This window comes from Mytilus trossulus, chromosome 5, assembly GCF_036588685.1.
Source record: "Mytilus trossulus isolate FHL-02 chromosome 5, PNRI_Mtr1.1.1.hap1, whole genome shotgun sequence".
In the NCBI taxonomy this organism is placed as follows: Eukaryota; Metazoa; Mollusca; class Bivalvia; order Mytilida; family Mytilidae; genus Mytilus; species Mytilus trossulus.
Window position 1 is genome coordinate 84806419 of NC_086377.1, and position 27149 is coordinate 84833567.

Here is a 27149-nt window from a genome sequence, read left to right on the forward strand (position 1 = left end):
GTGAAAATTTGTGTTTCATGTCATTGAAACCAGGTTGAATACAGTTTAATTGCATATTATTTTCATTATTTCAAACATTACTTACACATTTACAATTAACATATAAGCTGTAAAAAAACTAAAACATCATATACATGTATATAAATTGCTTGTGTATACTTATATGCTTTATGTTCAGTAAAATTATCAGGATATGCACAAACAAATGATGCACATTGGAAATAAAAGGATTGCATTTTTCAAACGATGAACCTGTTTCGGAGATTTAGTATACTCATCAATTATAGTCATTTTCTTTTGCAATGGACATTTTCCTTATAAAAAAGGTAAAAAGCATCTTGGAAATTAGCCTAACAATGAAAACGTTACGTTGGTCGATGAACATTGACAATGAAGTACAGTTGAACTAAACATTGAAAGACTTTTCTACCTCAGACATAGATTACCTTAGCTGGATTTGGCAACACTTGTAGGAATTTTGGTCCTCAATGCTCTTCAACTTCGTACTTTATTTGGCTTTTTTAACTTTTTTGGATTCGAGCGTCACTGATGAGTCTTTTGTAGACGAAACGCGCGTCTGGCGTGTATACAAAAGTTAGTCCTGTTATCTATGATGAGTTTATTTACAACCACTAGGTCAATGCCACTGCTGGTGGAGATTTATTTCCCCCAGGGTATCACCAGCCCAGTAGTCAGCACTTTTTGTACTGACAAGAATTATCATTGATATGGTTATATTTATAAATTAACTGTTTACAAAATTGAGAATTTTTGAAATACTAAGGCTGTTCTACCTCAGGCATAGATTACCTTAGCTGGATTCGGCAAAACTTGTAGGAATTTTGGTCCTCAATGCTCTTCAACTTTGTACTTATTTGGCTTTTTTAACTTTTTTGGATTCCAGTGTCACTGATGAGTCTTTTGTAGATGAAACACGTGTCTGGCGTGTATACTAAATTTATTCCTGGTATCTATGATAAGTTTATGTACATATACACGTAATTCATACACTTACTTTAGTTAACCTATTGTGAATAGCATCTTAGAAGCAGTCCATACAACAAAAAGTGTATTTTCGGCAAAAAACAATGAACATGAGGTAAAGGGTCAGATCAACCCTTAAGACATGTATCAACACCTAACAAGCATTCTAGCCACTAAAAAAATAACTTATTGCTTATAGTTTTAGACAAAGCTAAATGCACAAAAACTTGAAAATGAACCATTAAAATGATAACTAGGTCATCATCCTACTGGACAAGGATGTTAACTTTATTATCATTCCATACACCAATTAAAGTTGACCTATCCCCTTTGATATCTCAGAAACATCTATATACAAGGTTTCAAGCACCTTCTGAAAAAGTCATTTTTATATACATAGTTTAAGCCATCGTTTAAGGATCCCTATGCATAGCATTCTTTCTTTGCAGGCAAGACAATACAAACAAAATCCCTATTGAAGAAGAATAACTCTTGTAGTGGGTCGCTCCTTTTACAAGTTAGCTTAGTGTTTGTTTTGATGTTTAATAATACAATTTAAGCTATTTTTAAAATATTTATAAAAAAACATGTTACACTAGTCAATTAAGGTCTAGAACTAATTGTCTATTTTTGAACAAAGAATATTCATCGAAAGGATATAACTTAAATACAAACTATTCTATCAGGGGCAAATTCAAATACATTTGACTTGATGTTTATTTTTTGCAAAATATGTCCTTCTCGTTTTCAATTTTTTCCTTGACAATATCTTTAAATTTCTACAATTAAGTTTATTCAAAGGTTGTTGGCATTCCTTCATACATTTACTGCGTTCCTGGAGATGCAGACTTTGTCCTGTGTTGTTATGAATATCAGTGTATAGATAAACTTAGTAACTCTATCTGAATTTCATTTTTTTTACATTACCTATCCCTTGATTACATTTTTTCCTCAAATCATCAAATGTTTAATTTTACTACGAAAATTTAACTGAGGGAACTAATTAACAAATTACAATATTTTTTTTCATTTTCATATTCAAGTTTCGTATCGATATACCTATATTTATATATGCAAGATGTTATTTTATTCGTACAAACATTAACATAAATGTATGCATCGTATGTGATGGTGCAAAAAAAAAATTCCCCAAAACAGCTATTGAATAAAAAAAACAATTATATTGAATTGGATATTCAATTGTTTCAAAAATTATTGCCATGGATACAAATTTACTCTAATTGTAAATTGTGCTTCAAACTGGCATTGAACATATAATTACATTCAGAATTTTAACTTCTTACCAAATATTTATAAGTTATTCTTATCAAATAATAATGTAAATATAATATTTAAAAAAATAAAACACAAAGAGCAAATATGATGCAATTCTCCTGAAACCTCTGGGTGAAGTTGACGGGTAAAAAAAAAACGGAAGAAAAACATGAAGAAAATGAGGAATTTATCAGTATCATACATAGCTTACCATACATAAGGTATGTGTTGTTATTTTCATTTCTCTTAAGCCTTTGGCCAAATCTCCAAAACGTATGCCATTGTTCTCTCTCAAATCAATAAGTGTTAAAAACTTGACCATTTGTGTATTTCTTGGGTAATTCTCTACTATATCATTCCATTCTGTTTCTTCCATTGCAAGATGAATAGCTAAATCATGTATCATGAGTTTGTCACAATTAACAGACAAACGTAGCAACTCTGTGTTACTTGGAATCTGAGATAATGCATCTTCACTCAAACCTTAAATTAATATATAACAAATATATATGACAAATCTTTACAGATACACTACATAAACATAAGCTTTAACAACATATGAAATATTTATACAATGATAATTATCATATTTCTTAGAAAATGGTTAAACCTGTTTTCATTGCAAGATGAACCTCCAATTTAATTGACAGTTGTTAACAGCCGCATCACATTGACAAAATTTGATGAGAAACCCAAAAAGATGAAAATATTATACTTATACTGAATAACGCAACTTTTCACAAATTGTAATAGAACGCTGTATACTTAGCCCGCTCCACATGATATTTAATGGAACATCTCTCTGACATTCCAGGTACATGTACTAATAATCTTTCTCAAATTACAAAGTTTAAGTCGCCTATAGAAATTGGTCGATGTGTCTGTGATACAACAAAAAAACAACAGAAGACTTGTTTTTATGGAATGCATATTAAGATACAAAATGTCTTCTGAACCGATAGCTTCTTATTTTATTGTGAAATTTTAACTGATGTAACTGACTGGTGAATGGGGTATCGAACTTGGTATAATTCAGTGTCTAATGAAATCAAACGTTAAATAGTAAAAGAAGTTTATTACAAAACCCAAGAGCATTGACATCCAATAATTCTCATATGTTATATCATATACAACTAAGGTATCCTAGGGGTTGACACCTTCGTGGTTTAATTAGTTCAGTCAGTTAAGGAAGTATCACTGAGAGGTCATGTCAATTCTTTATTAACTCTTTTGGTATTATTCTATCAATAACAAAACACAAAGTTAAATACAAAACACATAAATATACCTGTACAATCCGGATCACACTGCTTTTGTTTCTATTAAAGAAAAACAAATATATTACTATAAATTTAACATTCACAAGAAACTGCACAGACACTAGTTATAACAAAGCATATACTTGAACTATTAACAGTATGACCTGAATTCGATTGATTAACATTGACATATCTTTCTGTAAATATCTTATTAGCTAACTGCAAACAGATTAACCAGAGAGCTAAAATGAACTCAATAAGGTAAACTCCCTCGTGAAATGTAAGTTATTTCTTGAAATACTGTTGAGCAAAAAGAACCATACCTTTTTAACAAATTGTACATATGTATTTAAATGGATTAAAAATTAGCCAATCGTAAATTTACTATTTTACTTTAATTGGTTGCTTTCCAAAACAAGATTATATTTTCTTTTCTGTTTGTGGTCTCGTCACATGTTATAATAAGAAAACAACAATGTGTCCATAGTACACAGATGCTCCACCTGCATTATCACTTTCTGTGTTCAGTGGACCGTGAAATTTGGGTCAAAACTCTAATTTGGCATTAAAAGTAGAAAGATCATAGGGAACTCGTGTACAAAGTTTCAACTTCAACTACATCTCTTTATTGTGAAATTGAGAATGGAAATGGGGAATGTGTCAAAGAGACAACAACCCGACCAAATAAAAAACAACAGCAGAGGGTCACCAACAGGTCTTCAATGTAGCGAGAAATTCCCGCACCCGGAGGCGTCCTTCAGCTGTCCCCTAAACAAATATATACTAGTCCAGTGGTAATGAACGCTTTACTAATTTCCAAATTGTACACAAGAAACTAAAATTGTGGATGGGGAAATTAAGTGATTACACAAAAAACTTGCATATTCAATGCTAGTATTCAAACCTGTTTCTGGTTCCAAACCTTCCAGTTGAGTGTAATGTCGTCACCATGGTTACAAACGCACTCATCAGTTTTTAAAGCTAATCTTTGTTCTGGAAAGTAACAGATAAATCTGGAGCAGGAATACTCAGTGTGAAATGGTAGTTGACTGATGACTTTTTCGTGGACAGTGGACTGATAAAATTCCGAAATCCTCTCCAATGTTAAATGCAAACATTCTCTGACATTAGTGGCTATCTCAGGAACTATCAGGCCCTTTGAGCGTTTGTGGACTAGGTACAGTAAGATCTTGTTACCTTCTACACAGACAACGATATTATGCTCTTTATCAACTGATAACCCAACAAACCCAGAAAACATAAGTTTCCTTCCACGGTATTGTTGTAATGTCCACATACTCAGACATGCACATATGAGACGATTTGGTAAGGCAGGAGGTATGATGGTTCCTTTGAAAACAAAGGCCAAACTAAGTGTCCTCTCTGGTGTACATTCTTGTGTCAAGAAATCTGTATTATTTCTTTGTGTAAGCATACAGGGTACAAAGAAGTTTTCTATTGGTAGACGGCTTCCTGTTTTTGTATCATATCTCCGTTGTTCGGATACAATATCTAGATGTATCAGCATATCAAATATGTACTCTTTAAATGGTAAAATCTGACGGAATTCTTCTTGTTCCCAAATCTGGTAGAGGTCTACTTTTTGTATCAATCCATTTTCAGACATCTTTTGAAAGGTTTTCCTTGTTTTATTTTCTTTGGGCCAAAATGCAACATCTATAAAAATGAAATAAAGAATATGTTATCAGACTTAAAATATAGTTTATATTATTAGGTAATACCGGTTTGTAAAAGCTACATGATAAAACAATTTGTATCACTCATTTAGATCATCACTGGAAAAAACAATTTATCCTCATACTTCAATTAAATGTCTTTTATATCAGAACACATTTATTTTGGTCTAGTCTGTTATAACGGGTATTGGTGATCAAAGTTGAATCATTTCCCATTTAGAAGAAAATTATCTGAAACAAGGCTTGCATGTGCTGTGGGAAAACTGCTAGATTTCAAATGTTTGCATGGTTTGTACATGTTTTCTGTAGGAGAAACACTATGAATGTTGTATGGCAGTCATCCATGATGACATCTTGTCAGTCAATTACTGTCTTTCATATTTTTTCCAGCTTTTAGCACAATTTTTCGGTATAAAGTCTACTCCTTAGTTATTATTTATTCTAAGTCAAAAAATATTTTGAATGTTTATTACCTTGATTTAATACACATGTTCATTCCTTTTGGGGGTGGGTAATTTTTTTGTTTTGAGGTAAGTTCCCAAGCTGTGATCTTATATATAAAGAAGACATTTATGTTAAATTAACTGAATGTGCTTTTTTTCTTTGCAATACTGGTTATTTGAAGTTTTGTCTTTATCAGTTCAATAAATTTTGAGAAGTTCATCCTAATGTAAGACTACATCTACAGCGATTTAAGCAAAATGTCTTAAAAAAATTCAAACCATGCCGCATCATGATAGAATATAGTGTGGACCAATAAATGATCAAAATATCCATCTCAGTTAAAATGGGTCAATATGATATTAAAGATATCTATAAGATGGTAAACAGCACACAATTACCTCTGTGTTCTCATTTATAAGGTACTTTTAGTTCATTTATATCTCTCATTCCCTCTAACTTTTAAGACTAAGAACTATTACTTATTTATGTTAGAAATGTGATAATAAATGCGTAATTGTATTGTTAAACCTGAATGAGCTATACATATAAAAGTTAGCTGACTCCATGGAGGGCTCAATAAGTTTTTACGTAAAACTGAAATTTACGTGCAATTCCAGAGAGAGACATGTAATGCTTCCCTTTTAGTAATAAGTTATTTATTTTCAGTAGTCAGGCTTTTATAATCCCTATACATCACCACCTGACTATGGTGTAAGGGGTTTGATATATAAAACAAACAAACATGAATAATTGATTACATTGTTTTTTTTACCACTAGTAAATAATAAAATTGAGAATGGAAATGGGGAATGTGTCAAAGAGACAACAACCCGACCAAAATAAAAAAACACAACAGCAGAAGGTCACCAACAGGTCTCCAATGTAGCGAGAAATTCCCGCACCCGGAGGTGTCCCTCAGCTGGCCCCCAAACAAATATATACCAGTTCAGTGATAATGAACGCCATACTAATTTCCAAATTGTACACAAGAAACTAAAATTTAAATAATACAAGACTAACAAAGGCCAGAGGCTCCTGACTTGGGACAGGCGCAAAAATGCGGCGGGGTTAAACATGTTTGTGAGATCTCAACCCTCCCCCTATACCTCTAACCAGTGTAGAAAAAGTAAAAGCATAACAATACGCACATTGTATTGTTACTGCTTCAAAAGAATTTCATTTACATATTACAGTATATTCCTTAAAGAGCAACTTAAAAAGATGTTTTCTTGTAAAACCCAAAATAGGACATTTAAAGAAAAAGTCAAAATAAGCTCCCCAAAACTCTGTGTCAGGCTTGCTCAGCCTATTAATATTAATGGTAGAGCCTCATTTTAATGCAAATTTTTCACAAATGTGTTTTGAGACTTAATCCACTTACTATATTTCAGGATTGCAATATTTCAGTGAAAAATAATGAAATATAGAAAAATGAGAGTTCATTACAGGTCAAAGCTGCATGTGCAGCTTCTCTCGATAGGGTTAATATCACCATTGTTTTTTCTCCTTTTAGTCTTTGTTGAATTGACATTTAAAAAAAACGGTTTCAAAATTTATCTTGATAAATTGGCATGAGTAAAGTTTTATTCTGTCCAGTCAAACATTTCGTATAAGATTTCATTGCATATGAGATCACCAATCAAATCCCCCCTCTTTTTTCCTGTTTACAAGCTTTTGTAACCATGTCATCTAGAGTTTCCAAAATATTCTTTAAAAGCACAAAAACATAATGGTGCTTCTTAATCCCCAAAATATATTTGAAGGACCAATAATTATTTTTTTTGCAGTGAAATGCAAGGTTATTTTTCTACAGCTGTTAAATTCAAGGGAATATTTTTGTTGAACCTGTTTCGTAGGAAACCAGATGTGTCATTCTATGATTTGATGGTTTTACATCAAAAAGTTCAATAACTGATCACTAGATTGATCATAGATAATGTATCACAGATAAATATGATACATGTATTATAAAATAGGGGCAAAATATACCAGAGGGACATTCAAACTCATAAACTGACATAGCCATGGCTAAAAAAAGAAAACGACAAACAGACAAATATGATATTATAAAATAGGAGCGAAATATACCAGAGGGACATTCAAACTCATAAACTGACATCGCCATGGCTAAAAAAGAAAAAGACAAACAGACAAATATGATATTATAAAATAGGGGCAAAATGTACCAGAGGGACATTCATACTCATAAACTGACATCGCCATGGCTAAAAAAGAAAAAGACAAACAGACAAATATGATATTATAAAATAGGGGCAAAATGTACCAGAGGGACATTCATACTCATAAACTGACATCATCATGTCTAGAAAAGAAAAAGACAGACAAACAATAGTGCAGAGAACACAACATAGAAAACTAAAGACTAAGCAACAATAACCTCACCAAAAACTTGTGCATGTTGTGGTGATCTCAGTTGCTTAGCAGGGGCAAGCAGATCTGGCTCCACATGTGGCACCCACTGTGTTGCTCATGTTAGTACAAATACAAAAGTGGTACCAAGTTTAATTCGGTAGGTTTTATTTGTGAAAAGGGTACAGAATTATGGATACGACATTATTTTTAGGAACATATCTGTTATCATCTGTGAAACGAATATTTCATAACGGTCAACAAACTCGTGATGGTGTCCGTAAAAATTACTTTCAACTTTACCGTTTGGAACTATTGGTTTAATTTAGCAGGAATTCAAGCTTCATTGGTGAGGTTCAGATTTCAGGATGAAATATGTTCCCCAATATAAGTAGAAAGTGACACAGTTACAACATGATGAGAGAACTAAACATGAATAGTTGATATTTCATAATCATGGAATATAAATGTCTGTAGAATTTCAGACAATTGATTACTCCAGGATTTCTTCCATCAAAATACAAGTTTCATTTAAATCTGTGAATAAAACTTGTTGTATCTTTTGACAAATGTTTCAAAAACGCGAACCAATGAATAATTTGTTAAACTAGGCATCAAGATGGGCACTTATACCATTTTGCAATTGTGTTTCATTTGTGGTCAAAATGCATTGATCCTGCAACAAAATTGAAAATAGAAACATGGAATGTGCTAAAGAGACAACTATCGACCAAAGTGCAATGAACAGCAAAAGGCCACCGACACATAAAACACATCTTGCAACCCTAGGGATGCATCAGCTGGTCCCTAAACAATAATTATATACTGTATGTTAGTTTAGTGAAAATGAATGTCACACTAACCATGTATACATTCACTGTCTATAAAAAGCCTGATATAAGAGTTTCAGTTTGAATATATAACAACTACACATTGTCTCAAAACATAATTGTGTTGGTAACCAACTCATAACGAGATAGAACTACTTGCAAGGTTTTTAGCATTGTTCAAATATATTTTATATTTTGAAACCATGTAGTTCTATAGTTATACCGATACATTTTTACTTAATAAATATCAGTTTCAGTTTAAATTGAGAAAAAAACTAAATAAGGAATGTGTCTATGGGACACAGATGATGCCCCAGCTTGCATAATGCAGTAAAAGTGACACTACCCAAATTTGTAATTGATCTACCTTTTTTGGTAATAAGCATTATATTTAAGTTTTATAAAATTTCATTGAGGTAAACATTAGTCGGAGAACAGAAACGAAAAATTCCGCATTTCTTTCCTTTGTAAAAGTCATAACTCTAAAACGGTAAAAGGGAAGGCACAAAAATTCGAACGTGATCTTTGTTTTGTGGTAGAATTTTTAAAGTTTGGTTGAGGCAGGGACTTTTTTTTACTAACGGGACTGGTCACTTATAACGATATATAAATTATCAGACTGATCTCCCCCGTAGCTGTTGTCACGTGACTTTATTGCAAATCATTTCACATTTACGAAGTGTTCTTCATAACTACAAATAAACTATATGCTCAATTTTATCAAAAAATCGTTTTTATGAAATTTTATACATTTTGTCATTGCAAAATGCTGTTTTTCAAAACATTTCTCGAATCGCGTTTTAAATATTGATCTTTGAACTTTGAGGAATTTGTTCGTTGAATTGTCAGTGGCCGCCATCTTGTGTGATATGTAAACCATTTTAAACAACTGGGGCGATCTTAAAAACGATACGTCTCAGTTAAATAATTCATCATTCTTTCAAAATCTTATATTTTTTTGTCATCTTAAACGGCTATTAATCAGATTTTATATATACAACTAATAATAATTATACAATTACAATGTACTGTGAAGTACTCAAAAAACTACTAGCATTGTATATCAGAGATACAAAAATAAGTTTATTGTAGGGTGGTAGCTTTAAACAGGAGGCTGAGTAATCAAATAAAAACAATAGAGACGAGTCCCGTTAGTATAGAAAGTCCCTGGTTGAGGCAAACTTAAGTAAGGAAATGGAAACAAAAAAATTAGCTATTTACCAATGTTTAAAGGGACATAACTCTAGTATACTAAAAGTGACGCCACACAATTGAAATTTGTTCTAAGTATCTGAGTAAACTGCTCGGTTGTGCATTTCACAATTATTAACACTATGGATAAAAAAAGATTATTTTTTTTACTAATCATATTACATAAAAGGTCTCACCAAAACAAATATTAGTATAGGATATTATTAAACAGTCTGTCACGCTCTAATAAAAAGTAGGTAAACACTTTTTGGATATTTGATCATTTCTACCTGCAATATATATTCACTACATAATGAAAATACATACACACCTGTGATAAAAGATCTCATAACTTCCACCATAAGAAGGGGGTTGATCATTACATTATCTCTCAGTTGGGGCGTATCGAAATAAACAATCTTCCCCAGAGAATGATGAAAATGTAGGAAATCAGTCAACTGCTCAGGGGACAGGACAGACACCTCGCTGATAGCATTTAATTCTTTAACTTCAGCCAATGACATTATTTGCTTTCCTTCTGCCACTAGTTCAGCGATCTCTAGCTCTAGTGGCACACAAGCATTGGGCATTCTTTCACCCCAGCATGGGTGGTCGAATGTAAGTTCTGTAATTGTTTTCTTTAGAACTTCTATTTCTGGGTCGGATTGATCTTTGGCATTGACAAATATTAGAGGTCTAAGGACCAGATGATGTTTTCCCTCGTGGTCTTTAAACAATTCCTCAATTCCTCTGTAAAGCTCTTCACGTCTGGTTGCAATATTCTCCTGTTAAACATAAAAAGTTGACAAAATAATACACTGATACTGCATCGCACACCTGGTGATTTATATGCATCTTCAATGGTGGAATATTCCAACACGTACTACAATCTCAAATTTTCAAATGACATACATCTTCTCTTATAGGTCAATTTTACACTTTTAACCTAGATCTTATACTTTCAAAGATAACAGACTGAAACTGTTATCAGTTGTTAAATCTTACATTCCAAGGGGAATAAAATGAAAAGGGTCTTTTGAAAGAAACACTAGCTATTTATATTTGTGTTTGGTAATTCACTTTACCTACCTAGTATAGAAACACAAGTAAACAAATAATTCACATTTAATAAGTTGGCAATACATCTAAAACAGGTCAAGAGGGTATTTGCATGAACATATGGATATTGTTATAGTTCAATTTTTTGTTGATAAAAATTATAATTATTTGAAAACAAAGCATGAATCGTCCTCATGCATTCCCTGTCCAGATTTTTGATTTCATCAACTCATCAACATTTGTATTACGTTTTGGAATTTCAAATATTTTGGGGACTTACATCACTGAAAATACAGTTAAGACGTATATCTTGTGCAGTACCACTAAATGCTAAACTTTCACTTTGTCAAAATATTTGTTGAAATAAAACTGACTTAAATACAACTTTAACAATCATACTGAGCAATTGTTATAGTCAATAGACAATGCCCGAGAGTGACACCGCAAAGAAAAAACAAATTTTAACATTTAAACTGAGCAATTGTTTAAAGTCAATAGACCATGCCCGAGAGTGACACGGCTAAGAAAATTCAAACTTTAACAATCATACTGAGCAATTGTTATAGTCAATAGACAATGCCCGAGAGTGACACCGCAAAGAAAAAACAAATTTTAACATTTAAACTGAGCAATTGTTTAAAGTCAATAGACCATGCCCGAGAGTGACACGGCTAAGAAAATTCAAACTTTAACAATCATACTGAGCAATTGTTATAGTCAATAGACAATGCCCGAGAGTGACACCGCAAAGAAAAAACAAATTTTAACATTTAAACTGAGCAATTGTTTAAAGTCAATAGACCATGCCCGAGAGTGACACGGCTAAGAAAATTCAAACTTTAACATTTAAACTGAGCAATTGTTTAAAGTCAATAGACTATGCCCGAGAGTGACACGGCCAAGAAAATACAAACTTTAACAATTTAAACTGAGCAATTGTTTAAAGTGAAAAGACCATGACCGAGAGTGACATGGCAAAGAATCTTCATGAAAATTTTCTACATTTGAAAATGCCTGTACCAAGTCAGGAATATGACAGTTCTTGTCTATTCGTTTTTGATGCGTTTTGTTTTTTGATTTTGCCATGTGATTATGGAATTTCCAAATTTTCCTCTGAGTTCAGTATTTTTGTGATTTTCTTTTGAATATTATTACAAACGCAAACCAAATATGATTTTCTTATCTATAAGTGGTTCTTCATATAGTCTTCTCTAGTTATAGGCCCTGTATTCCCACCAATCAATTAGGATCTTGTTCTTTCAAAAGTGTAGCTTTACACGAAGTTTGGTCAAGTTAAGACATATGGGCATATTATCATTATGTAAGCAGTTTTTACACATTATTCAAGTGTTTCAAATGGCAATGACTACTGTAAATTCAGAAATTATTGCATGCATTTACTATTGCGATTTTGTCATTTTGGACTTAAGTGCGATTTTAACTTTAACGATTTTGAGAAAAATCCTGTTTAATTCATATAAAATATTTTAAAATGCGAGTTTAAATTATTGCGTTTACAACTCCTCAGTCGCATTTTTCGCAAAAATAAAAACCTCGCATTAATTTCTTAATTTACAGTAACTACTATATTTCTAACATAAGATCACTTACCGTTAATACTTTGTCCTTGTGAGTGGCAACAAACAAGATCTTTGGAATGCCTGCATATACAACCTTACAATAGGTCAGGATGGAATTGACCCAATATTGCAAGAATACTACAAAAAAAAAAATAATCAAAATCTGTCATAAAAAAAGTATAAACTAGAGGCTCTAAAGACAGGGTCTCTCACCTTTGTCTATGTGAATATTAAACAAAGGAAGCAGATGGAATACAAATTCATGACTAAATTTAACAAGTAATTCCATTCCCCTGCTTACTTTTTTAGGCATAAAATATAAGGAAATAAATCTGGATGGTGTATGAAGAAAAAATTCATCAAAACTATAATTTTTAGTCTTTGGGTAGATATTTTGAGAAATCAGTATGTAAACATTCTAACATTAAATATGTTTTCTGGTTTACTCATTATAAAACAATCTGACTTTCTTTAGGAAAACATTTTTTTCACATTGCTTAATGACTTGGCCATTAATTGTGAATTTGACAATACATTGCTTAACTTACTTTTACAACAAATAAACATATTTTGACACAAGTAATGATAACATTTGTTTTGCTGCTATTTAATACAAAGTTTTAACAAAAATAGAATTAAGGAATGACAACAATAGTGCACACACTGAAATATCTCGCCTTCTTTACTAACCATTTATATTATGTTGATAGTCCTAAATATAAAGTTTTACTACAACTATCACATAAACTTAACTTGATCCAAGAAAATGAGATCAATGTCAGATAAAGTAAACAGAAATACATGTAGACCTAACAATCATTCAATACACTAAATGTAGTTGACCTATTGCTTATAGTTTCTAAGAAACACACTTAAATAAACTCATCATAGATACTAGGATTCAGTTTGGTATTTACGCAAGATGTGCGTTTGTCTACAAAAGACTCATCAGTGATGCTAGAATCCCAAAATGTTAATAGTCTAAATAAAGTACGAAGTTGAAGAGCATTTAGGACTAAAATTCCTAAAAGTTTTGCCAAATACAGCTAAGGTAATCTATTCCTGGGTAGAAAAGACTTAGTATTTCAAAAATTCAAAAATTTTGTAAACAGTTAATTTATAGATATGACCAAGAAAACTAAACATTGACCAATGCACAATACAAAGGAGGCCAAGGTCAGATAAACCATACCAGACAAACATGTACACCGTACAATCAATCTATGCATTAAATATAGTTCAACTATTGCTTATAGTATCTAAGAAACAAACTTAACCTTGAAAACTTAACATTGATCAATGATCCATGAAAATGAGGTCAAGGTCAGATGATACCTGGAGACTGACATGTACATCATAAAATATTTCCATACACCAAATATAGTTGACCTATAACATAAAGTATTAGAAAAAAATACTATAAAACTCAATCAAATGAAAATGAGGTTAAGGTCAGATCACACCTGTCTGTTGGACATGCACCGTACAATCATGTCATATACCAAATATAGTAGACCAATGGCATACAGTATAAAAAAACAGACCAAAACACAAAAAATTAACTATAACTACTGTACCATGAAAATGAGGTCAAGGTCAGATCAAACCTGCCAGTTGGACATGTACACCTTACAATTCTTCCATACACCAAATATATACTAGACCATCAAAACTTAACATTGTTGACTGATCCATGAAATGATGTCGAAGTCAATTGAAAACTGTCTGACTGACATGAGGACCTTGCAAGGTACGCACATACATACAACCGCAGAGGTCGAACCCTGAACAGTTTGTTTATGTTTGGAAACAATATTCAAGCTTGATTCTGTCTGAATTTGGATTGTTATCAAAAAATTTTGACATTATATAGGTTTCTGACACTAAATAAATGTGGTCAATTATCTAAAAAAAATTAAATGGGTTAAAAAATTTGTAATAAATTTCAATTGAAGATCTCTTGCTCTTGCACAATACTGTGCAAAAGAAGATTTCTTGCTATTGTCCAATACTGTGCAATTGCATATTTCTTGCAATTGCGCAATACTGTGCAATTCAATAGTTCTTGCTATTGCGCAATACTGTGAAATTGAATATTTCTTGCTATTGCGCAATACTGTGAAATTGAAGATTTCTTGCTATTGCACAATATTGTGCTATTGGATATTTCTTGCTATTGTGCAATACTGTGCAATTGAAGATTTCTTGCTTTTTGTGCAATACTGTGCAATTGAAGATTTCTTGCTGTTGCACAATACTGTGCAATTGAAAATTTCTTGCTATTGCACAATACTTAATATAATAATTTACATATCCTGTTTGGTTTGTTTATTATTTGCTTTAATATATATATATCAGAAATAACCAACTTAAAATGGAATTTTAAAGAAAAAAAAAAGAAAAGAAAATCCAAACCAATTTTTTTTAACCCCTTATGATTCATCACCCCAAACTTAATCCCAGCCTTCACTTTGTGGTATAATACCTTGCAGCACAATTTCAGGAAGATCCATACACTTGAACACAAGTTACTGTCTGGAAACTAGAAAAAAGCATGTTTTTTTGCCCCAAATTCCTAAACGTTAAGGGCAATTGCCCCCAAAATCATACCGAGCCTTCCCTTTGTGATGGAACCTTGTAGTACAATTTCAGAAAGATCCATACACTTAAACACAAGTTATTAACCTGAAACTAAAAAAATGCATGTTTTTTTACCGTTTTTGGCCCCTAATTCCAAAAATTTTGAGGCAATTACCTCCAATATCAATTCCCATTGTGGTGTGCAGTACAATTTCAGAGAGATCCATACACTTGAACACAAGTTATTGTCTAGAAACTAGAAAAAAAATGCTTATTTTCTGCCCCATTTTGGCCCTTAATTCCTAAGCCTTTCCGGCAATTACCCCCAAACTCAATTCCAGCTTTCCCTTTGTGGAACCTTATAGTACAATGAGTACAACTAGAAAAATGCTTGTTTTTGCTTCTTTTTTTGGCCCCTTATTCCTAAAATTTTGAGGCAATTACCCCCTGAATCAATCCCAGCCTTCCCTTTGTGATATGGAACCTTGCGGTACAAGGTCAGAGAGATCCATTCACTAACACACAAGTTAATGTCTGGAAGTTACAAAAATGCTTATTTTTGGCCTTTTTTTGGCCCCTAATTCCTTAACAGCGTGTATCATAACCCCCAAAATCCATCTCAACCTTCCTTTTGTGGTATTGAACTGTATGGTAAAATTTCATAGAGATCCATTTACTTAAACTAAAGTTGATGTGCAAAAACCAAAGTGTCTTAGGATGATGACATTGAAGCAAACGTCATACCAATATAAGACCGCAAAAATTTGTTGTGGAGGTATAAAAATATGTTGTCTGTCAATTAGTGCAACACTCTGTTCATGCTTATGATAAAATCATCAGCTCCTTTTTGTGAGAATTCACTCATTCAAAATCTAAAGAAATTTTCAGGAAAGAGCTTTATCACAATATATCATGATGTCATTCTATTGTTCTGCCGACTGATTCGAAAATTTTCAGTTGTTTGCTCATGCTCTTACTTCCTAAAAGAGTTTTGAATCAATTTGATTCAAATTTAACTGATCATTTTTGTGTATACAAAACACTTTTCAAAATACAAAAAAATAAAACCTGGTATCTTTGATAAATATTATTGTATAACCTCATATCAATGTTTTAAAATGTGAGACATATTGAGGTTAATATGGTAGTTTGTGACAAGCTCATAGTGGCAATGTAAACCAGTTACGTAAACATTTAGGTTGGCTCAAATATTTAGAAAAGACAAATTTAATTGTTTTTTTAATTATCCCTTGCTGTTATAGAAATGTATCCTGCTTGCATTATCTGAGTGTTAATAACATGCAAATTACCTGCTGGAGTTGGCGTCATGTGCTGCCCTGGAAAACACATCACATCAGGGACCTGTTCATGCAAGTCTTTGCTCCCATCAAATACTACAAGAAACAACGCTCGGAATGTCATGAAGGTCTGGTGTGTTGTTAAATAAACGTATTGTCCACCAAAATCCCAGAAGATAAGACGTCCAACTTTCATCTTATACTTCCCACTTTTGAGGACTTTTTCCATTTTCCTTCTTATTTCCTCTTTAGTCATTCTTGTTCTCATTTTCTTTTTCATCTGCTTTACCGTGAGAGGCACATTGGAGGATGTCTGAGGTGGTAGAGATTGTGCTGCTGTAGACTGCTCTGATGGCAAAGAGAAAATGGCTTTGTCATGACTAGTTGGGCTTGTATCTAAAGCCTTGTTGAACGTTGTGGTTAGTTCACTTTCCTCCTCTTCTTCCAGAGAGGTCATTAAAACCTTGTTGTACACAACATCCAGGGCGTTATAAGAGTCTGAAATTATATTTAATACATCAGGCAAATCAAACCCAAAACAGCTGCAGGCTGTCAAAACCAAATAAAGAATGTAAGAGAAATCAGAATTAAGATAAGATCATATCGTATCAGGTGTAACATTTACATAATGCTATTAACATATTTTATAGAGAGTCATATTTTAACTGATTGATTGATGACATTATTGATTATGGAAAATAAATGTTAATTCATTGCATAATTTTAACATTTAAATTCAATTTCAAAATATAAAAACCTTAACGTCCTTCTAATGAGATTAGTAATAATGTTAAGATTTCATACACAAATAAGATTTGATATTGAATTAATATGGTGCACAAAAACATGGCTACAATGTGAAACTATTTAAATCAGTGCTATAACGTCTGCTGATAGCGCAGTCCATGCAATAGAGTTTTTTTTAAATGTGGTCAGATGTTTGTACTTATGCCCTTTCTCACCTGGATCAACAAGAATCCACTCTTTTGTAAGAATATCTAGGCCACAGCGACCTTCTACCAGAGAAATCCCATCTGTTGGGTGTCGACCATCAGGTATAATTTCTCCAGCTAACAGCTTAACAAGAGTCGACTTCCCAACAGAAAATTGGCCAGTTACCATGCATCTCATATCAAAAGATTCATAGCTGCCCTCCCCTAATAAACGATTTAACATGGCAGACTGTTGCCCTTTTCTGATGGAATCTAAAAAAAAATAAAAAATTGGAAAGTTTTGATTTGTTCATGTTGTGAAAAAAAAAATGTATCCATACAAACACTCATCATGCTCATAGATAAGTTCTCCTCATTTGTTGGTTAATATGTTGATATGTCATCTTTTCGATATGTCAATGTGTTAAATATGTCACAATGTCTTTATGTCTATGTGTTGATGTATTAGCCTGTTTATGTATTGAATTATTGGTGTAATGATGTAGAAGTCTGTTAATGTGTTAAGTTGTTAGTGTTTTAATATGTTAATGTGTTGATATATGAATATTTTAATGTGTTGAAATTTCAGTGTGTCAATATGTCTGTGTCGATGTATGAGTCTGCATGATAATGTGTTAAAATGTCAGTTTGTCGATATCTCTGTGTGGATGAATTCATCTGTTAATGTGTTAATTTATAAGTGTGTTGATATGTCTACATGTTAATGTACAAGTCTGTTAATTTGTTGATCTGTTAGTGTGCCAATATGTCAAGGTGTATGTATGAGTCTGAAATTTTAGTTAATATGTCAGTGTGTCAATATGTTTATGTGTCGATGTATGAGTGTTAATGTATTGATATATCAGTGTGTTAATGCATTGAATTTTGAATATGTTAATGTGTTAATCTGTCAGTGTGTTTATATGGCAATGCATTGATGTTTAAGTCTCTCAAGGTATCAATATGTCATTGTGTTGATGTATGAGTCTAGTTCTATGTAGATCTGTCAGTGTTTTGATGTATGAGTGATAATGGGTTGATTTGTCAGTGTGTCGATGTATCAATGTGTAGATGTTTTAGTATGTTAATGTGTTGATATGTTGATGTGTTGATATGTCATGTGTAGATTTATGAATCTGTCAAAGTGTTCATCTGGCAGTGTGTCAATATGCCAATGTGTCGCTGTGTGAGTCTGTTCATGTGTCGATATGCCAACTTGTTGATGCTAGAGGCTGTTAATATGTTGATTTGTCAATGTGTCAATATGTTAATGTGCTAATGTATGAGTTGGTTAATATGTTTGTTGTTCAATCTGTCAAGAGTGTCTCTATGTCTTTGTGTTGATGTATGATCCTGTTTATGTGTTGATCTGTCAGTGTGATGATGTAGAATTTGTTAATGTGTTGATTGGTCAGTTTGTTGATGTATGCGTGTTAATGTGTTGATTTGTCAGTGTGGCGATGTGTCAATATGTAGATGGTTTAGTATGTTAATGTGTTGATATGTTAATGTGTTGATATGTCATGTGTAGATTTATGAATCTATTAAAGTGTTCATCTGTCAGTGTGTCAATATGCCAATGTGTCGCTGTGTGAGTCTGTTAATGTGTCGTAATGTCAACTTGTAGATGTAAGAGACTGTGTATCAGTATGTTAATGTGTTAATGTATGAGTTGTTCAATATGTTTGTGGTTCAATATGTCAAGAGTGTATTGATGTATGATAATGTCAATGTGTCAATATGTCGACGTGTGAATATTTTAGTCTGTTAATGTGTTGATTTGTCAGTGTGTCAATTTGTCAATATGCAAATGTTTCAGTCTGTTAATGTGTAGATCTGTCAATGTGTCAATGTATGAGTCTGTTAATGTGTTCATCTGTCAATGTATTTATGTTTGAGTCTGGTAAGATGTTGATATTCAGTGTGTCAATATGTCAATGTGTTGATGTTTGAGTCAGGGAATGTGTTGATATGTCAGTGTGTCATTATGTCAATGTGCTGATGTTTGAGTCAGGGAATGTGTTGATATGTCAGTGTATCATTATGTCAATGTGCTGATATTTGAGTCTATCAATGTGTTGGTCTATTAGCGTGATGATGTATGTGTGCTAAAGTGTTGATCTGTCAATGTATCAATATGTCAATGTGTTGATGTACGAGTCTGTTAATGTATTCATCTGTCAGTGTGTATATATGTCAATGTATTGATGTTTGAATCTGGTTATATGTTGATATGTTAGTGTGTCAATATGTCAATGTGTTGATGTATGAATCTGGTTATATGTTGATATGTTAGTGTGTCAATATGTCAATGTGTTGATGAATGAATCAGGTTATATGTTGATATGTAAGTGTGTCAAGATGTCAATGTGTTGATGAATGAATCAGGTTATATGTTGATATGTAAGTGTGTCAATATGTCAATGTGTTGATGAATGAATCAGGTTATATGTTGATATGTAAGTGTGTCAAGATGTCAATGTGTTGATGTATGAATCTGGTTATATGTTGATATGTAAGTGTGTCTATATGTCAATGTGTTAATGTATGAATCTGGTTATATGTTGATATGTAAGTGTGTCAATATGTACATGTGTTGATGTATGAGCCTGTCAATATGTTGATCTATCAGCGTGATGACAAATGTGTGTTAAAGTGTTGATTTGTCAGTGTGTCGATATGTCAATTTGTTGGTGTACGAGTCTTTTAATATGTTGATCTGTCAGTGTGAATCATTTAATGTGTTAAGTTTGTCAATGTGTCAATATGTAAATGTGCTGATGTATGGGTCTGTTTATTTGTTGATTTGTCAGTGTGTCAATATGTCAACTTGTTAATGTTTGAGTGTGTTTATATGTTGATTTGTAAGTGTGTCAAAATGTCAATGGGTTGAAGTACCAGTCTGTTAATATGTTGACAGATCACCCCTAGTTTTTGGAGGGGTTCGTGTTGTTCATTCTTTGGTGTTCTATGTTTTGTCATGTTTTTCTGTTTGTCTTTTTCATTTTTAGCCATGGCGTTGTCAGTTTGTTTTTGATTTATGAGTTTGACTATCCCTTTGGTATCTTCCGTTTCTCTTTGATCTGTCAGTGTATCAACATGTCTATGTGCTGATGTGTGAGTCTGTTAATGTGTTAATCTGTAAATGTGTTGATATATCAAATGTTGATGTATGAGTCAGTTGATGTGTTGATCTGTCAATGTGTCAATCTGTCAGAGTGTTTATATGGCAATGCAATGATTTTTATGTCTCTCAAGGTATCAATATGTCATTGTGTTGATGTATGAGTCTTGTTATATGTAGATCTGTCAGTGTTTTGATGTATGAGTGTTTATGGGTAGATTTGTCAGTGTGTTGATGTATCAATGTGTAGATGTTTTAGTATGTTAATGTGTTAATGTGTCAATATGTATGTGTGTTGATGTGTGAGTCTGTTAATGTGTTGATCTGTTAATGTGTTGATATATCAAATGTTGATGTATGAGTCAGTTGATGTGTTGATCTGTCAGTGTTTCAATATGCCAATGAGTCGATATATGAGTCTGTTATTTTTTCTAATCTGTCAGTGTGTCAATATGGTAATGTGTTGATGTATGAATCTGTTTAAGTGTTGATTTGTCAGTGTATCGATATGACAATGTGTTGATGTATGAATATGTTTATGTGTTGATTTGTCAGTGTAGCAATATGCCAATTGATGAGTCTGTTTCGTGTTGATCTGTCAGTTTGTCGATATGTCAAAGTGCTGATGTATGAATCTGTAAAAGTGTTAATCTGTCAGTGTGTCAATATAGCAATGTGCAGACCTCGACAATAACGCTTGTCCAATTGTCCGGGTCCAGAGGGAAAAAAGGTCGGACAAGTAAAAGCTGTATCAAGCTTGTCCGTTGGGACAAGTACAATTATTCTGCAGAAAATAAACTTCATCCAACTTTAATGAACAAAGTATAATTATAAACAACAAACAAACAAAACAAATATTAATTTGACATGTTTCTGTATTCTGTCTATTCAAATGCAAAACCTTTTTCTTCGACATGTTTACTTGCAATCGATAATTTTTAAACTGGTTCTTTGTCAGGTACTTTTTAACAGGTCAAAAGTATACTATTCTCGGAAACCAGTCTTACTGATACGAATCAATGCTGCGCTTTATAGATAAGGTAACTTTATAGTACAGTTCGTCACTTGGACAGGTTTAGCTCAAAGTTTAAGACAGTTTGGCACCGTAGGACACATATTTAGTAGACATGATTGATAGACAGTTTGGCAAGACAGGAGACAATTTGGGACCAAGACAAATCAGTATATCATTTTCTTACCTTATTATGTTCTTTTTTTAAGTTTTCTCATTGGCAATCAGACCTCATCTTTTTATTGATTGCATTTGAATAAAACTTTTTTCAACTAAAAAAAACAGGATACAATTCCAATGAGCAATGATGAGTGTACAGGCCTATCAGATGGTGCCTAATGTTTAGATTCTGATGAGACTGGCATTGGTGAAAACTAGAACCTAAGTCCTGTGACATGACTAGATTCAGTTGTACTTGACTCATATTTTTGAAAAGTATTTCAAAAGAAATTCATCAAATTCTATTCTATTATTTAAATTCGTTTTGTTCCTTTAATCAACTTAAAATGTAAAAAGGTTATTTTGGGTTAAAAAAATTTGGACAAGTAACAATTTCATTCGGACAAGTAAGTTTTGGTATGTACTTGTCCTACTGGACAAGTTGAAAAAAAGTTATTGTAGAGGCCTGATGTGTCGATGCATATATGAGTCTGTTATTGTGTTGATCTGTCTAAGTGTGGATACATCAATGTGTCAGTATATGAGTCTGTTTAAGTGTTGATCTGTCAATGTGTCAATATGTCAATGTGTAGATCTCTCAAGGCGTTGACGTGTAAAAAGCTTTAGAACTGTCAATGTATAAATATGTCAATGTGTTAATTTGTCAATTGGTCAATGTGTCCATATGTCTTTGTGTCAATGTTTGAATTTGATCCTCTTTTGATACCTCAATTTTGAGATGATGATCTGTCAATGTGTCAATGTTTTAATATGTCAATTTTTTAATAGGTCAACTGGTCAATGTGTCTATCCGTCTATGTGTCAATGTATCAATATGCCAAAAAACTACTTATTCTGTATAATCCAGTTGAGCTGATGGCTGGTTTTCAGCATTTCAACTTCCCCTTATTAGAGTCAACATGAAAAGACAGACAAAAGTCCCTTAAAAACATTAAACATAAAATTGCAGATAAAGCACAAATCTCAACAAACGTCCATGAGAACAATTATTGATCCACCAGTGGCGTCCATCAGTTTGTACTTGCAAAGAAACCCTTCAATACGTAATTGCGTGATATCCTGTCCATTTATTTAATTCATTTTATTATTCCACACTTTGTGAATACTGATATTTTATTTTAGTGAGACGTCCATTTTCACTGAACTTAAATGGAAATGGGGAATGTGTCAAAGAGACAACAACCACCATAGAAAAAACAACAGCAGAAGGTCACCAATAGGTCTTCAAAGTAGCGAGAAATTCCCACACACAGAGGTGTCTTTCAGCTGGCCCCTAAACAAATATATACTAGTTCAGTGATAATGAACGCCATACTAATTTCCAAATTGTACACAAGAAATTAAAATTAAAATAATACAATACTAACAAAGGCCAGAGGCTCCTGACTGGGGACAGGCGCAAACATGCGTGTATACATTAAAGTTTAGGGGCCAGCTGAAGCAGCCTCTAGGTGTGGGATTTTCTCGCTGTGTTAGAGACCGATGGGAGGCCTTGGGCTGTTTTATGCTTTTTGATCTGGTTGAGATTCCTATGAAGCATTCCCCGTTTCCATTCGTAATTTTTATCAAATATTCAATTGCTTGAGTTATATATATTAACTAAGTTTCAAGTTGATGTGATCACAAACTACATATTTATTCCAAATAACTGGGAGAGACGCACAAACAAGAAAACATCATGACCCTCTACTATTGTAGGCAGAACATAAAACATCCATGTACTTGTCTTAAGCAGATCAGCTATATCCCACTGTGGCAATACTCTCAGAAAAGTATGGATGTACTTGGGACAACAAATATCCGTTTATTAGAAACAAGTAATTATAAATGTTTTCAGTCGGTATCTGAATAATTAACATTAGATGATTACCTTCAACTACTGGTGCTGCAGGTTCCTGTGAATGGGTGTCAGGAGTTACTTCTGGGGATGTCTTTGACATGACAGTCTACAAAAGAAAAATATGCTATAGACTATCATGTCCTATGTGAAAACTTGTCAAATAGTTTAATACACCTACAGAAAAAAAAAAGTTGAGGGCTAGTTGAGGGCTATGTGGAGGACAGTTGAGGGCTAGCTGTTTTAAGCAAAATAGTTGAGGGCTAGGTGTTGAGCAGCTTTCTTTGGTTACATCTTCTGACATCAGACTCGAACGTCTCTTGAACTGAATTTTAATGCGTATTGTTATGCCTTTACCTTTTTGCATTGGCTAGAGGTATAGGGGGAGGGTTGAGATCTCACAAACATGTTTAACCCCGCCTCATTTTTGCGCCTGTCCCGAGTCAGGAGCCTCTGACCTTTGTTAGTCTTGTATTATTTTAACTTTTGTTTCTTGTGTACAATTTGGAGTTTAGTATGGTGTTCATTATCACTGAACTAGTATATATTTGTCTAGGGGCCAGCTGAAGGACACCTCCGGGTGCGTGAATTTCTCGTTGCATTGAAGACCTGTTGGTGACCTTCTGCTGTTGTCTGCTCTATGTTGGGTTGTTGTCTCTTTGACACATTCCCCATTTCCATTCTCAATTTTATAGCTCAACTCAAACCTTGCCAAGCACTGTATGTTTGACAGATGTCCCTCAACTGGCCCTCAACTGAACCTGGCCTTTAAGTTGAGGAAGAGTTGAGCAATTGATCTTTGGTTTTCATATAGTTGAGCAAAAGTTGAGCATTTAGACTTTGATTTTTTTTGTAGTTGAAGAAAAGTTGACCAATTGATCTTTGGTTTAACTTTTCATGTAGTTGAGCAAAAGTTTAGCAAAAGTTGAGCAATTAGAAATATGAGCTGGTGATATAAATGTTATGTGCCCCATCTGTTTTCAATTTATCTCTGTGTACATGTGTAAAGTACAAAAAGACAGGAAATTTTATTGTAAATGTACACAGAGTTTGAGGCAAAATTAAGGGAAGCACATGTTTTTATACATTTTTCTACAGGTATTTACTTAACTATAACTCATAACATAAAAATAAAAAAACAAACAGTATTTTTTTATTATAAGATATATCAAATATTCAAGATTTTGTAATTAATAGTTATTATTAGGGGCAAATGTTAAAGGGATCACACTGTCACCCTAAAAAACCTCAAACAAAGTTAAAGTTTGAACTGGGCTTGAGCATGCACATGGCAAGCAAAGATGTCTTCTAGCTATCATGAATACAATAAGAATTTTACAATGGATGTTTACTAATAACTGTATAGACATTGAATAGTGCAATGTATTCTTCTGATGGCATGACTTTTGGATTAAGGAAGATTGATGTTTTAACAAATATTTATAGAAACATCTTTTGGTAAGTACATTGCATTAGAATTTCCACCATTTTGAATAAGTGTGTATGCACATTTAGTTCAAAATAGTGATATTTAAAGTGTCTTCTTAACTTTTTACAGTGAAGAAAAAATTTAGACAACATATTTATGCATTAATTTATATATTATCAAGTGTGTAAGACAGGAGACATATTTATTGTATTATTGAGGGAATTTGTTTTATAAAGTTTTACTAATATACTAATAATAATATTCTAATACATGTATAATGAATATGGTATAAAACTATAGACATCTGGGGTAAGACTGCCAATAGGACATCTATCCACAAATGACAGATAAATATATATTTATATCTTTTTTTTCTTGTTGAACATGTTGAACAACTCTTTCTGTTTGGAGAATTTCGATTAATATCTAAATACTTCTCCTTGCATAAAAATTAATATGGCTGCAGGATTAACTAGATTTTATTTACTAGATAACTTTTAACTAGAGTCTCTAAAGATCCTGTGTCGCTCACCTTGGTCTATGTGAATATTCAACAATTGACACTCTCCAACATTATAGACAAGAATAGAACTCACGACAAAAATCAGTTTATATGCAGTGGGAAAGCCACGGATCGATTCTGCGCCTCCTTCCATATGACGTAAAGGCCAGAAAATCAAGGGCGACAATCGCGATTTTTCATAGAGGGCGACAGTATCGCGCCATCGCGGCAATTTGTTTACATCGTGTACGTGTGATTTTTCGAGAAATTTATCATTAAAGACAATTAAACTTGTGTCATTTCATCATCAATTAGTTATATAGGTAAGTTTTACAGGTGACCATGCTATTTTTTCTCCTTAGAAGGTTTTATTTTACAAGAAACGAACATCTGAAAGTGGCAAGTGACGTTGTTAATTTGGGAGATAAAAATATGTCGGGTGTTTTCCCCTTCTGAAAATAACTGACACATTTGCATCCTATTGGCTATTTAAATATAAAATGACCAAAAATAGTATCTATGATGATAGGAGTCCCTAAAAATTTGCATAAATACCCATCACTCCGTATCAAATTGTAACTGAGGCTGCGAAAAGGAAGCACACAAATCGACGCCATTTTTCAACAGATTAAGGTTTCTGAGCTCACGATATCCTAATATTATTACTTTTAATGGTTAGTAGAAAGATATTAATACTATCCATAACATAATTTATTGATCTGATCGGGTTATGGCTACATGTTTGCCTCTTTTCGATTCTTAAATCCAGTAAATTTCCGTAGACCACATGTAAATAAACGCCCCTTTTCCAGCGTGAGACTTCAATTTGAATAAAACTTCAATTTTGGCAGGTCAATGTTAGCATTTGATTTTTAATTAAAGTTTTGCAGTTGTGTAATGCATATGTGCTGATTTGTATGGTTGTCTCAAATAGTAAAAAGGTGAATATTTTTATTTTTGAACCCAAAAAGTGTGACAAAAAACACAAAAAACAAACAAAATAAAAATATATGAAAAAAATAACTACCCCAGGACAAAGGGGGGTTCCAACTATATGTCCCCATTCAAATGCATTGATCGTCCCCAAAAAGGGAGATTCCGATCCCTGGAACCCTATCTCTGGATCTGCCACTGGGAACTATGATTATTAAAACGTATAAAGAATTAGAGAATTATTACTAAAGGAACAAGAATAGAGAAAATTTACCATAAAATAAGTAAAAAATAGAGCAAATGACATGCTAGTCCAATTTATTATGATGTCTGACAAGACTACTTTTTTTCTGGGACGACTTCCTATGCATCCCAGAAAAAAATCTTAATATTCTTAGCAGCAAGCCTTAGGTCTGGTCATAATCATTTTTAACTACTGTAAATTCAGAAATTATTGCGTGCACTTATTATTGCGATTTTGTCATTTTAAACTTGAATGCAATTTTAATTTTTACGATTTTGAGAAAAGTCATGCTTAATTCAGTTAAAATATTACAAAATGCAAGTTTTAATTATTGCGTTTACAACTCTGTCGCATTTTTCGCAATAATAAAAACCTCGCAATAATTTCTG

The 27149-nt window shown here is 32.8% G+C and overlaps 1 protein-coding gene across 1 annotated transcript in view; it reads right to left on the minus strand.

Annotated features, from left to right (window-relative positions):
* The window catches only part of LOC134719221 (uncharacterized), a 74451-nt gene that overhangs the window by 14692 nt on the left and 32610 nt on the right, over positions 1–27149 (minus strand). The window contains exons 4-11 of the mRNA XM_063582226.1: positions 23686–23761; positions 17530–17772; positions 16580–17065; positions 12721–12827; positions 10382–10835; positions 4423–5195; positions 3548–3578; positions 2471–2742 (exon numbers count right to left, since the gene is read on the minus strand). Of these exons, the coding sequence (XP_063438296.1) occupies positions 2471–2742; positions 3548–3578; positions 4423–5195; positions 10382–10835; positions 12721–12827; positions 16580–17065; positions 17530–17772; positions 23686–23761 (2442 nt within the window). The remainder of the gene's footprint in view (positions 1–2470; positions 2743–3547; positions 3579–4422; positions 5196–10381; positions 10836–12720; positions 12828–16579; positions 17066–17529; positions 17773–23685; positions 23762–27149) is intronic.